The sequence below is a fragment of the Stenella coeruleoalba genome, assembly GCF_951394435.1.
Source record: "Stenella coeruleoalba genome assembly, chromosome: 12".
Classification (NCBI taxonomy): Eukaryota; Metazoa; Chordata; class Mammalia; order Artiodactyla; family Delphinidae; genus Stenella; species Stenella coeruleoalba.
This window is the reverse complement of record NC_137158.1, coordinates 39,625,327-39,639,701: the sequence shown is the minus strand read 5'-3', so window position 1 is coordinate 39,639,701 and position 14,375 is coordinate 39,625,327. Positions and strand designations below refer to the sequence as shown.

General features: G+C 47.6%; 1 protein-coding gene across 3 annotated transcripts in view; it reads left to right on the top strand.

Moving 5' to 3' along the window:
* Positions 1-14,375, top strand: part of SCML4 (Scm polycomb group protein like 4) — a 125,814-nt gene that overhangs the window by 79,742 nt on the left and 31,697 nt on the right. For 2 of the 3 annotated variants that reach the window (XM_079939012.1, XM_079939011.1), the window contains 3 exons: positions 3,554-3,683; positions 5,865-6,065; positions 10,628-10,822. In XM_079939012.1, the coding sequence (XP_079795138.1) occupies positions 3,554-3,683; positions 5,865-6,065; positions 10,628-10,822 (526 nt within the window). Of the gene's footprint in view, positions 1-3,553; positions 3,684-5,864; positions 6,066-8,443; positions 8,576-10,627; positions 10,823-14,375 lie in introns of all 3 variants that reach the window. The other variant, XM_079939016.1, reaches the window with a different exon arrangement.

Below are 14,375 nucleotides of genomic sequence, written 5' to 3'. Positions count from 1 at the left end.
TTGCTACATGATGAGCCTTTTAATTCTTTCAAATGTTAACTCAAATTAAGATGAACTGTCTATTGTTAATTGCTGCTTCTGATTAGTACAGGATCTCTAGCAAGAGCCCCAGACTCTGCGCACATACAGCCTTGTATAGCCAACATGCTCACTTTTGGCCTGTCTCCTTTTAAATTCATTGCAATTAATTTAAATTCATTTCCGCACATCCCACTGTGCCCTCAATACTGCTCAGCAGCCACATTCCATTCCCCCCATGGCCTCCCACCCTCCTAGTTCATTAACCCACCCTCCTCTACCCTCACACACAGCTTCCAGCATCACTGAGAAATTAGAAGCCATTGCAAAAGGCCTTCTGTAAGCTCCCACCTCCACATCCACCCAAATCCAGAGCCTCATATTCCTCCTTCCTTCCTACTGCAGTAGATGAAAAGTCCTTTTTTCTGTCTAAGGCCATAACCCAGTTCATTAAATCTTATCCTCTCTCACCTGTTCAGAGACTCAATGCCAGCAGTTCTCCACACACTCCCCTGTATCATCAATTTTTCCCTCTCTACTGGGCTATTTCCACCAGATTAGAACATATTTCCCCCTTCTCAAAAGCAACAACAAAAAATCTTTTAAAAATTAAAAAAAAAATAGGGCTTCTGTGGTGGCGCAGTGGTTAAGAATCCACCTGCCAATGCAGGGGACATGGGTTTGAGCCCTGGTGCAGGAAGATCCCACATGCTGCAGAGCAACTAAGCCTGTGCACCACAACGACTGAGCCTGCACTCTAGAGCCTGCGAGCCACAACTACTGAGCCCACCTGCCACAACTACTGAAGCCCGCATGCCTAGAGCCCGTGCTCTGCACAAGAGAAGCCACTGCGATGAGAAGCCCGCGCACTGCAATGAAGAGTAGCCCCGCGGCTCGTTGCAATTAGAGAAACCCGCGGGCAGCAACAAAGACCCAACGCAGCCAAAAATAAAAATGAAATAAATAAATTTTTTTAAAAAAGTAATTGTGATAAAAACCACATGGCATAAAATTTATCATCATAACCATTTCTAAGTGTACAGTACAGTAGTTTAAGTATATTCACATCGCTGTGCATCCAACTTCCAGAACGTTTTCACCTTGCAAAACTGAAACTCTATACTCATTAAACAACGACTCTCCCTTTCCCCCTCCCTCCATCCCTTAGCAGCCACCATTCTTCTTTCTGTTTAAGTGCATTTGACTACTCTAGGTCCCTCATATAAGTGGAATCATACAGTTGTTGTCTTTTTGTACCTGGCTTATTTCACTTAGCATAATGTCCTCAAGTTTCATCCATGTTGTAGCATGTGTCAGAATTTTCTTCCTTTTTAAGGCTGAATAATATTTCCTTGTATGTATATACCACATTTTGTTTATCCATTCATCTGCTGATGGACATTTGTTGCTTCTACAATGACTATGATGAATAATACTTCTGTGAACATGAGTGTACAGATATCTCTTGGAGACACTGCTTTTAATTCTTTGAGAAGTGGACTTTCTGGGTAATTCTATTTTTAATTTTTTGAGGAATGCACCATTTTACATTCCCACCAATAGTGCACAAGGGTTGCAGTTTCTCCACATCCTCATCAACATGTGTTATTTTTAATTTAAATCTTATTTTTTTTATAGTAGCCATCCTAATGGGTGTGAGGTGGTATCTCATTGTGGGGCAAAAATCTTTCAGTCCTACTTTTCCTGCTGCTGTGGCTAATTGGCCACTCCTTTTTAAGACAGGACTCCTTGCAAAAGTTGGCTTTACTTCCTGATCCAGTGCCTCTCTTCCCACTATATCTTAAGCTTATTCCAATCAGGTTCTCATCTCACCTACTGCACCACAGCCTCTCATGTCGAACCGTTGCTATGTGGCCACTTCTGGTCCTCCACGTCTGACCGAGCATTTGACATGGTTGGTTACTCTCTTCTCCATGAGACACTTTCTTCATCTTGTCCCCGCAGTGCCATGCTCTCCTGCTTTTCTTTCTACCCCACTGGATAGAGTTCCTGGTTTCTTTTGCTGTTCACCCCTCTCTTTCTGACTTCTTCATGTTGGAGTCCTTCAGGGCTCAATGAATGGATCCTCCTCTTCTCCACCTACCCTCAATTCTCTGATGATCTCATTCATTATCATGGCCTTAAATATCAACTCGCTACTTACGATTCCAAAATTAGTTCTCCGTTTAGACTTTCCCCCAGAACTCCGTAGTCCAGTATACATACCTGCCTACTTACCATCTCTTCTTGGATCTAAGCATCTTAAACCTGACATGTCCAAAATCAACCCGACCTTCCCTCGTTGTCTCCACTCTCCCCTCCTCCTTCCCCCACCTGCAAACTCCCTGGCCCAAACCCTCGGAGTCATCCTTGACTTCTTTCTTTTTCTCTCACACACTACATCCAGTGTGTCAGAACGTCCTCCTGGTTCCACCTTCAAAATCTGTCCAGAATCTGTCCCCTTCTCTTCACCTCCACTGCTCTCACCCTGATCCAACCTACCATCGTCGCTCATCTACTCTAGATTAGTGGTCCTCTCACTTTTGCTCCTTTCGTCTCTTCTCAACACAACAGTAAGAAAGATTGTTTAAAATGTCAGTTTAGATTCTGTAGTTTCTCTGCTCAGAAGAGCTCAGAGCAAAAGTCAAAGAACTTACGGTGTCTTGCAGAGCCCCGTGGTTTTACCACGTCTCCAATCTCACTCTTGCCTCCTTAATGTGGCACAAACACTCCAGGCATGCTCTGCCTCAGGACCTTTGCAGTTGGTATTCTCATTCACTGGAATGTTTTCCCCTTAAACACTGGTATGACTTGAATGAATGAATGTAGAATGGTTGGATAACTAGCAGTAGGAATACTATTTCTCCATGACTACTATTATTATTACATCCTAAAAATCCAGGAATCCAGTTAGGATATGGATGGGGATTGCATATACATTAACAACAGAATGTACACCCTTGCTACTCAAAGTGTGGTCCATAGACCAGCAGCATCAGCCTTTGATGGTCTCCACTGCAGGAAATAAACCCTGAGAAGCATGTCACCTTTTGGAAGAATGGCTCCTGCTGTCTCTTCTAGCAGGACCCAGTGATCTTTGTGAACAGAAAACTCAGCAGAGTGAGCAAAGCTTCAGGATTGGTCACTGGGTGGCTGTCAGGAAAGAGCTGTCCACAGGAACCTCAGGAGCACAGGGGCTCAGGCTGGGAACTGTCCCCGACCCTGCATCCTGCACTCAGGAGGCTTATAGGCTGCAATTCCTCACACCTCTGTGTGTCCCACACCCTCTGCCTGACACAGCCATTTCCTGGGTGGCTCCACTGTAAGGACGGGGTGCAGAGCTGACCTCTAGGTGTGACCCAAACTTGAATCTTGATCATGAACTTGAATCTGAAGTTCAGCCCCCAAAGCTACACAATAGAAAGGTGTGGAAGAATGACAGAGTAGCAGTGGTTAACTGAGCCCAGGAAGGATCCTGGGAAAGTACAGAGAGCATCTCCAGATTTTCATTGACTCCCTGGGTTCTCTCTTGCAGCTCAAGTCTCGGGTTCTCATGACGCCTTTAGCCCTCTCACCCCCGCGGAGCACGCCGGAGCCCGACCTCAGCTCCATCCCTCAGGATGCAGCCACCATACCCAGCTTGGCAGCGCCACAGGCTCTCACAGGTAGGTGAGGCGAATGAACTCCAAGGCTGGGATGGCCTGCCCGCCAGCTAAAGTTACTTTGTGAACTAGAGAGCTGCCACTGAGGTCGCTCAAATGAAGGATTCAGTGTGTCAGTTGGACAGTAGGTAGGATGACCAAATTCTCTGAGAACAGGAGTTTAGTGTCTCACAGCTTGGATTATTTAAAATTGATTTTCAATACATCTTGGATTCAGCTGGTTGCTGTGGGTGGGTGGAGGCTAGAAAGAGCAGTTGGCGGCCCAGACTATCTTCAGAGCTGCGTTTACTTTGCACCAACAGCGAGCCTGCTCACCTTGAAGAGTTTCTATCCCTGTGTTTGTACTTCCAGATCTCCTAAGGATCCTAATGCCCCTCAATCCCACCCAGTGCCTTCCAGTCCAGTTCAGGGTGGAGCTCGGCCCAGTCTCCCTCATGGGGCGTCCACCAACCAACAGTTCCATCTTAAAAGTAACAGCAGTCGGATGGTGTCTCTCTCTCTCTCTCTCTCTGTCTCACATACACACACACACACACACACACACACACACACACACACACACATACACATCCATAGTTCCCCCTCATCACAAACCATCCGCAGCCCCATCCCACTTAAATCCCTCAGTGCCCTAATGCTGTTAGGTAAAGACCAAATTTTGTAGTATGGCCAACAAAGCCCTGCTCTTAGTTTTTAGGGCCCATCATAGGATCGTAGCATATTCTCTTTCCTTCTTCTGGAATGATCTTTCCTCTAGGGTCAACCTATTCCTCCCTTGCACCTCAGCTCAGGTACCTCCCTCCAGAAAGTGTTCACTAACTTTCCTGCCAAGGTTCCCAGGACGGGCTCTCCTAGCATCTCCCTAATGTTTCTTGCGGCCAAGGTCCCACATCACTTCCTGTGATTCTCTGAGTAGGTCTGTCTCCCCTTCTGGGCCCTAAGTTCTCTGAAGTCAGGGATTGTGTAGATTTTCTCTGTAGGGCCTAGCACACTGCCTGGCATGAAGGTCCCTTAGCAATTAGATTTTCCTTAATCATGTGGGATTAGTTGAAGAAGGAAGCCTGGTAGAGTGAAAAGAGCACAGGCCATGACAACAGAAAGATGTTAGTTAAAATCCCTATTGCACCATTAATTACACTTTCTGAGCAGCCACTAACCACTTTTAACCTCAGTTTCTTCTTTAGTAGAGGAAGTAATAATATTTAATTCTCAGGCTTATCTTGAGAATCAAACAAGATAAACGATATACAGTGCCTGGAGTATAGTAGGTGCTCGATAAAAACTAATTTTCTTCAACTTTGTTGTTACTGTTTAATCCTTCCAAAGTCCTAATGGTCTCCTCTTACAGTCCCTCTTTAACGCTTCTCTGCACTAGTGGCCCCCAGGGTAAGATGCTCATACCTGGGCTGGGGGCAGAGGGAGACATAAGAGGAGCCATTAACATGTGGAAGAAAATACGACACCTACTATTAATATTTCTTTTTATCTCATCCTTTAAAATTTTCTATTTTTTGGTTACATCTTTCAAATGTATGTAATACATTAATACGGTTGAGAATGTATATAATCTATAAATAAATAAACACATGTTAGGGCATGTGGTAAAAATTTTTTTACCAATGGGGTATATTACTTTAAAAGTGTGGGGACCATTGGTTGGGCTCACCTAAATGGACTGCTGAGTGTTCATTATCCTGAGATTGTAAGTAGAATCCTCTTTAGAATGTCATCGAATATATAGTCTTTGGAGTAATTAGCAACATGTTGATTTTTTTTAATTACTGAAGGTTAACAAAAAAAATGGCAAACATTATATATAGCTTGATAGCTTCCTGGGAGGAGAAGGGAAGATTTTGTGTATGTTCCCAGCACATAAATCCATTTATATACATGGTCCACAATTGTCCATAATCGTCTACAATTCAGATTTGAGTACATCGGAGAGGACATGCCTATTTCTTCCCAACCAGGAGGCCTTTCTGAGAGCAAGCCCTGGCAGCTGGAGGTGATTGACTCTATTGCCTCTTTTACTTCTTAAGTTGGGAAGAACTGGTCCCACTTTGGCCTTTGCTTTCCCAAGACCAGGGCCAAGGGGACATGGCTGAGGCCTCCCCAGTGTGCACGGGAGCCACCCCTGGCCTGATGTGCTTCGATGCTGAGGGCTTTGTGGGTCTGTTTCCACAGTCTGCCTCTACATCAACAAGCAAGCCAACGCAGGGCCGTACCTGGAGAGGAGGAAGGTACAGCAGCTCCCCGAGCACTTTGGGCCCGAGAGGCCGTCGGCTGTCCTGCAGCAGGCCGTGCAAGCGTGCATCGACTGTGCCCACCAGCAGAAGCTGGTCTTCTCCCTGGTCAAGCAGGGCTACGGTGGTGAGATGGTGTCAGGTAAAGCCCTGGAGCAGGCTGTATGAGGAGGGCCATGGGTGTGTCTCCAAAGAGGAAAATAGCTGTAATCAGGCTTGGGGGACTGTGGCCAGGGTCTGTCCCCATCGTCTGGGCTCCAGGGTCCTTAAGTGAGCCTGTGTGCCGAAGGTGTCTCTTGGGACTTGAGGAGAAGATACTTCCAGATCTGGATAAGAAGACTGGACATCTGAATCCTCTCCCTTGACTTGCCTTTTTCACCTCCCACTTCCAACCCATCAATAAATCCTATCGTTCTAACTGCAGAATATATCCAGAATCCTTTCAGAATCAACTTCAAAATATCTCCAGAATCCTTTCACGATTCTGGTTCTTTCAAAATCTAGGTCAGATCATGCCCCTCCTTTTCTCCAAACCCTCAATGGCTCCCATGTCACTCTGAGAAAAAGCCCACATCCTTACAAGGGCCTCCAAGTCCTATGTGACCTGGTCCTGGGAACTTCCTTGATCTCCTGGCCACTTCTGTTGAGTCCCAAACTCTGCTCTGGCCACAGTGGCTTCATTCCTGTGTCCTCCAACCATGCTCCTCCTGCCTCAGGGCCTTTGCACCTGCTGTTCTCTCTTTATGGAATGCTCTTTCCCCAACTGTCCACGTGACTTGCTCCTGGAGTTCCTTCAGATTCCTACTCAAATGCCACCTTATCAAAAAGCCCTTCCCTGACCACATGTCTAACACATCAGCCCTTGTCACTATTTATTCTCCCTTCCTCTGCTTTATTCCTTATTCATAGCACTTAACACCATGCAGGGAAGTGGGGAAAGTTCATGGTCTAAACCCCACCTCACAGGACACTTTTTTTTTTTAAACAAGAGCCTTCAGGGTCAATCCCATCTCCCATTGTCACCACCCTCCTCCATTTTCCACCCCAACCCAACAGCATCCAGAGGGAGTGGAAACTGTCACCACAAGTCTGAGGCAGAATTGGGAGCTCTGCCCCCTTCAAATGTTTCCCCTCAGAGGCTCTGTCTGTCTTACCCGAGGCTCTCCACATGCACAGTGGTTGTTACCACCTGCCCTTAAGCCCTGGAGCTCCAGGCCTTTGCAAGATGCTTTGACTCCAGGGGACAGCCTGGTGTCTTCTCTAGCCCAGCATCGTAGACACAGCCTCCATATCACCAGGGAAAAGGGATACAATTCCCCAGCCACAGGGCAGTGCAGGTGACCCTGCTGGCCGACTAAGAAAGGGTCGGGGAGAGGGACCTTTAATGTGGCTACGCCCTGGAAAACCAAAGCATAAGTGTTTTATTTAACTCCAGATTGATCCCGAGGGCTTGCAGATGGGGAGGTTTTTCCAACACAGCTTTACCAGCTCTGATTGATTCAGCCCTCCTTCTGGAGCTCCCTGTGAGCAGGAAGCTGGGTCTGACTTGCTGGTAATTGATTAAAATAGAACTTGGCAAGGTCTGGGTGCATGTGTCTGACCCAGGGTGACTTTTAAGAGACTTCAGCAGATGTGCGGAGAGACAGGACAAAGAAGTACTGCACCAAAGAGGCCAGGAGGAGAGTCCTGCTGTCAGGCCTCTGAGAGCTCCTTGGCTGTCCTGTCTGAGAGCCAGGTTCTTGACCCTGCACTGCCCTCTGAGGTTGAAGGCCTTGTCCGTTTCCTTGCTAAACAGCAGGGCTCAGGACGCAGACCCAGTGCTAAGAGAAAGCTCCTCCTGTACCGTGTGTCCCCACTCTTGAGCAAATCCCGCCTGAGCCCTTTGTGGCCCCTGCCCCCCAAGCTGGGAGAGCTGACCCCGTTCTCCCTGCTCTCCTGCTCGGCTTTTCTGCGGCCTCAGGGGCCTCGGTGCTGGGGAGGAGGCTCTGCAGTGCCTGGCACCAATGCATGAGCGGGCAGAGCCCTGCCAAGTTTCCCTTGGCTGAAGCATTCCCAGGAAGGCTGGAGCTGAGGACTTGGTCATGGAGAATGCAGTAGCGCTGAGGGGCCTCCTCATGCCACCTCCTTAGGTTGTGAGGTGGAAAGGTGGGCGTTCACGTTTCTGATGGTGATGTGGCAGCCCAGCAAGGTGGTGCTAGCCCCAAGGTGGTTTAGGGAGGGACTCAGGAGGAAGAGTCAGACTCTCCCACTCTCCACCTAGAACCTGATCCTTAGGGCACTGCTTTCTAAACATCCCCGTGGCACAACATGTAGAAAATGGTGAACACTGGTGCTGGTGCCATGGGCTAAGGGAATTTAACCTGCTGTGGCTGGGCCTTGGGCCACCCCAAAGGCTGAGGGGGAGTAGTATCTCAGTACCCATGACCCATTCCTAGCACACCTGTTGGGACGCTCTGCCTTAGTCACACTCTCCCAGAGGGGTAGATTTCGTGATCTCACAAATTCCATGTCTGCTTCCAGGAGGTGGAATTTTCCTGCTATGTGACCATCCAGGCACCTCTGGGAATGTATACACACTGATTTATGGCACAGGCCTGATGACCCAGACCTTCCTGCTGTGGGTTCAGTTTCCAGCACACCTACTCTTTCAAGGTATCGGAGGCAAGCAGCAGTGCCCACCTAAGAGGGAATTTCCAGAGTGTTCGAGTGGCCAGGATGACCCCCTCACTGAGCATCTGAGCAGCTCTTTGCTGGCTCTCCTAATCTGGGTCACCTGGAGTATTAAAGTGACAGGCAAGTGCCACTTATAGGCCTCACGAGCTGGAAAAAAACGCTCTAGGCCTTCTCCTCAGTTTCCTCATCCATATTATGGAGTCATAACCTTTTCTCCACTGTCCTCACAGGACAGTCAGAAGGCCTAAATGAGGTGATAGGTGTGAAAGCTCTTGTCAAACTATAAAAAGCTACACAAAAGAAATAGATTGTTTTGATTTCTAATTTAAATGGGTGTGGAGTTGTTTTGTTGTCTTTTCGCTCTGAAATCAAAACTAGCTCTGGTCGCCCTGCCCCTGCCCTTACAGTGTGCTAGCCTTTGAGAGATACAGTATAAAAATCCAGGCTGCCCTCCAGGTGCCGGTGCTGAGGGCAGAGCCCAGGTGGGAGCAGAATGTCCTGCTGGGCATCTTCTCATGTGTTCTGCACCCTGGAGCTGCTGTGCGGGCTTCATGCAGCAGCAGAGGGCTGTGAGGAGGATTACAAAAAGAAACATGCGCTGGGCTGGAAGAACCAGGTGTTTCTCCTAAATTCTGGTCACCCTAGAGAAAATGAGTTTGATCTAGCATCACTGTGGAGACATTATTGTTCTTTTATAAAGACTCCTCCCCTTTAGGCTGAATGAACCCTGAACGCTGTGGTGCTGCGTTAAGAGCTGGAGGCCTCAGCATGAACTCAGGTTTATTTGAATATACCTATATGTCTAGATCTAGACATATCTATCTAGACCTACCTATTGATCTAGATCTATCTATCTAGAGTTGCTTAAAATAAATGAGAGTATGTCATAGGGACACAGGAGTCAGTCTGTAAGATCCCAAAGACAAAAACTGGAATAATTTAGCAATAAGATACATAATATAGTATTGGACAACCCACAACACAAAATAAATATATATATTTTAAACTTTTATTTATTTATTTTTGGCCATACCATGTGGCCTGTGGAATCTTAGTTCCCCAACCAGGGACCGAACCCAGGCCCTCGGCAGTGAGAGGGCTGAGTCCCAACCACTGGACCGCCAGGGAATTCCCCCAGAATAAATATACTGAGTCTGCACTGATATTGATGAATAAACAAATAAATAAATGGAGGAAATGGGACAAGTCTTCCTTTATAGAAGAATTCCAAATGATATAGAGACTCTTCCCTCTCCAGGAGGTAGAGCTTAATCCCTCCACTGCCCTTAACTGTGGGTAGGACCTTGTGACTTATTTCCCAGGAACAGAATACAAAGAATACAGTGGAGGGCTTTCCTGGTGGCGCAGTGGTTGAGAGTCCGCCTGCCGATGCAGGGGACATGGGATCGTGTCCCGGTCCAGGAAGATCCCACATGCTGCGGAGCGGCTGGGCCCGTGAGCCATGGCCGCTGAGCCTGCACGTCCAGAGCCTGTGCTCCACAACGGGAGAGGCCACAACAGTGAGAGGCCCGCGTACCGCAAAAAAAAAAAGAATACAGTGGAGAAATGTGGCAAACACTGTCTTGGCCAGGAGATAAAGGTTAACATCCCAGTGATGAACTGTGGCTATCATGTACCACCCCCCACTGACTCTGTGGTCTTCCTCCTCAAAACCCCATAACCCCGGTAAAATCATAAGAAAAACATCAGACAAACCAGATTGCGGGACGTTTTACAAAATACCTGACCAGTACTCTTCAAGACTGTCAAGATCACGAAAACAAGAAAAGACTGTGAAACAGTCACAGACCCGAGGAGACCGAGTTCACACAACAGCTACACCCGATGTGGTCTCCTGAATGAGATCCTGGAACTGAAATAGGACATTAGTGTAAACACAGGTGAAATTCCAATACAACTTAGTTGAAAACAAAACAAAACTGAACAAACCAAAACCTCTTCCCCAGGGCTGACGGGCTGACAGCTTTCTCCAGAGCCCCGCTCTAAGTCACTGTCTCTGTACTCTTCCAGTCTCCGCATCCTTTGACGGGAAGCAGCACCTGCGGAGTCTGCCCGTGGTGAACAGTATTGGGTACGTCCTCCGCTTCCTTGCCAAGCTGTGCCGAAGCCTCCTGTGTGACGACCTCTTCAGCCACCAGCCGTTCCCCAGGGGCACCAGCGCCTCCGAGGAAGCCCCTGAGAGCCAGGAAGACAGGATGGAGTCAGGTAGGGTTTGCCCTTGTCTGTCTTCCTGGGCCTGCAGGTGGTTCCAGGTGTCCCCACCCTCCCGGGGCAGGTGAGGCTGCCACTAAGGGGGCTCCTGGGAGCTCTGCTGCTGGAAGCTCACGGGCTGCTCCTCTGGGCACCCGGGGAACAGTCAAGGCTGACCAGGACCAAGGACACCCCGACGGTCCCTGCCCAGGCTGCAGTGGGAAGAGATGGCTCCAGCTACTGAGAGCTGACATTATAGCTTCTAGGCCTATGTTATTAGAATTTAGACAATGAGACCGCATCACATGCAATGAGTGATTTTTTTCCTCTCTTCTAATTAAGACTCTTGAGCATTTATTCATCATCGTTGAGTAATTGAAGGACTACTAGCCTAAGGAACAAAGAAATCCTGAAGAAACAAGGGCTAACGAATTGATTACGTTGGTCCTGTCTGGGGGCCTCAGATTCCTATCCAGGTCAATAAAATGTGTAACAGAGTGTCTATCGTGGCAGGAATTTGACCTGCCCATAAATCACATATGTCCTTCAGTGAGAGTGTTTCTCTCTCGTCACAGGATAGAAAGTGACCCAGGGGCTGAATGCCTTTTGTATCACCAGCCCCAGAATAGCTCAGCATAGGGAAGTGGCCAGTGGGAAGTACAGCAAGACCACATGGGCAAACTTGCCACACTGTTGTCTGCCCAATGGACTGCTCCTTCCTTCCCCACTTAGCGGCCCTGAGTTATGCATTTGCAAGGAGTTGAACATGAGTCCAGGTTCTAGATTCCAGGTTCCCAAGGATGAGCAGGCATGTTGCCTTTTTTCTTTCTCTGGAAGCAGTGTTGTTGATACATAAAGAACACATAGACAGTGAAATGGAATCTAACCATTATCTCATTCTGCAAACACTTGCTGAATCTTTTCTGTTCCAAGCACCATGTGAGACCCTGTCTTGGAATAAGGCAAATATGTATGTGAGCTTAGGAAAGTTTTTGAGGTATTGAGTAACCAGTATGAATAATGAAAAACTTACATTTGCAGGTATGTGCTCACAGACAGACTTAGAGCATTCAACAAAACGATACTTATAATAGGAGTGGCTGTGTTTTAAGCCTAGGAGGACATCAGGGAAGGATAAAGTTAGATTCTAAGCATAGATTTTTCTCACATCCTGTCAAGAGCCTTGTCTACAGTTTTACTTTAAACTCTCAGAGACCTGGGAAACAGGAAGAAATCTGGCCTTTACAAAGAAATGTACCTAATTAAATATAGTTTGTGTGAGCAGATGCTATATACTTCTGTGTTTTTCTTGATGCCTCTATATGTGTGAGCTTGGGAAAGTCTTCTCATGTCTCTGGGCCTCAGTTTCCTGTGTGAAATGATGGGCTGAGTTGCTCATGTATAATGTTCTGGTTCTGACAGTCAAGAATCTGGCCTCTCTTGTAAACCTTAGTTGACTCAGAAACATATTGTAAAGCTCACGTATCTTCCAGTGAATCTTGCAATGAAAATAGCAGATGATGATCTGATTTCACTTCGCACACCCTAAAGTCATTGTTACATTGAACAAGCAATGACCCATGGACATAATCATAAAGCCACGTAATTCATGTCTCCCATTCTCCTTTAAATGAAAGTCTCCTGTGAGACCACTTCTTCCCTGTCCATGGATGAAATTTAGGGCAAATCTTGTGACTTTTCTGGCTCCTTTCAGATAACAAAACACTCTCTAGTAAATGATTAATATGTCCAGGTCAGTGTGATCATCCAACTTTAAATTTCACTCAAAGATGGAACTACTCCCCATTCCCAGCTCAGCCCTGCTTCAGGCCAGTTGCCTGCAGCAGTAAAGGAGGGCACGGTTGGCTTCTCTCCACCTCCTGCCCAACCCTATGTTTTTGCCCCTTCCTTATCTAGCTAATAATGATTCCCGATCCTTCCTGATCAGAGTGAGGGAAGGAGGAGACGCAAGAGGTAGGAGAGTTTTTACTTGACTAATCCCGCTGTGAGCTGGCATCAGCCTCCCTGGTTCTGGCAGGTGTTTCAAGCTGATTCTGCAGCCTGTGGGCTCTTGCATGGGTCCTTTGGTGATCCTACCATCTCTCATCTGCACGTTCCTTGACATGGACAAAGGTAACTCTTCTCTGGCTAGTCACTTACAGTTCTTCCCACAGCCTCAAGGCATCTGTGGGTACATCTCTAACTTCTTTCTGCTGAGGCCCCCTTGTGCCTCCAGACAGTCCTATGGAAAGGATCTAAGATAATCTCACTTCAGATCTCTCTTCTGATGGCCTGCATCTGGTCCCTTAGAAACACCCTTTGCCCAAACAAACTCAGGGCGTGCAGGCTGATCTCAGCAGACACCTCTCCTTTGTCCTGCCATCACAGCAGCCAGACTTTTTGGTTTCTCATGGAAATCAAGCATTAATCCATTGTGTCTGTTGAGCTCCAGGGACAGAAATCAAGCTATTCACACGGCCACATTGAAGCTCTTGGATCACGTGGGGTAGTTCTCTCCACAGTTCATCTTCTATTCAACCTGCTTTTCAACCTCTACAATTTCTTTTGCAGGCTGCATGTGGGTGGTCATCTACACAGGTAAAACTGGCTTCCCACCACCTCTTTTTGCTAGAGCTCCACACTTCTCTCTGCTATGGGGAGACTATTGTCTTGCAGCTTCAGCAAAACTGAAACTAAAATAGTTTCATTTTAACTTCCTGTCCCAGGAACCCCCCTTCAGCTTTCCTTAAGTGATCACTGAGGAAACCTTTGCCTTGGTTTCCTCCTTATTCTTTCTCCTTCCAAGCTCACCATGCTGAGTGCAGTTCCTGTCTTTTTCCTGGGAAAAGTGTCGTGCAGCCGCCTCACTTCTTCCCTGGGCTGAGGCCGGTATTTCCGCCTGCAAGCTGGTTTCTTTCCTAGTTGGCTTGGCTTTGGGAGTAATGACTCCAGTTGTCTTCATGAGCCCTTCCCTAGCCTGTGGCTGCTTTGAAAAAATGAATTGCTCCAGTTCTTGTGGAAATTGTTCCCCGTGCCCTGGGTGCTACAGAACCAAGCGCTGTGTGTTTCTTGTGTCTGGGGCCCCAGGGAGGGTGGAGGAAGCAGCTACGGCACAGTAAGCTTTGAGCAGCCCCCTGGCGCACACCTCTCCTACCTGTTTGCCATGGAGCCTAGGATGACACCACTAAAGAGTTTGCCTTTAGGGCTTCCCTGGTGGCGCAGTGGTTGAGAGTCCGCCTGCCGATGCAGGGGACACGGGTTCGTGCCCCGGTCCGGGAAGATCCCACATGCCGCGGAGCGGCTGGGACCGTGAGCCATGGCTGCTGAGCCTGCGCGTCCGGAGCCTGTGCTCCACAACGGGAGAGGCCACAGCAGTGAGAGGTCCAGGTACCGCAAAAAAAAAAAAAAAAAAAAAAAAGGAGTTTGCCTTTAGACTAAGACATTGCCTCTTTAGGATTGCCTTGTCAAAGTTCCCTTAAAGGATAACATATCAAGTTATTATTACCTTGGATGAGGAATTAGTTTATTACCCACTTTCCCATGATTATGGCAAGAAAGGCAGGTGTAC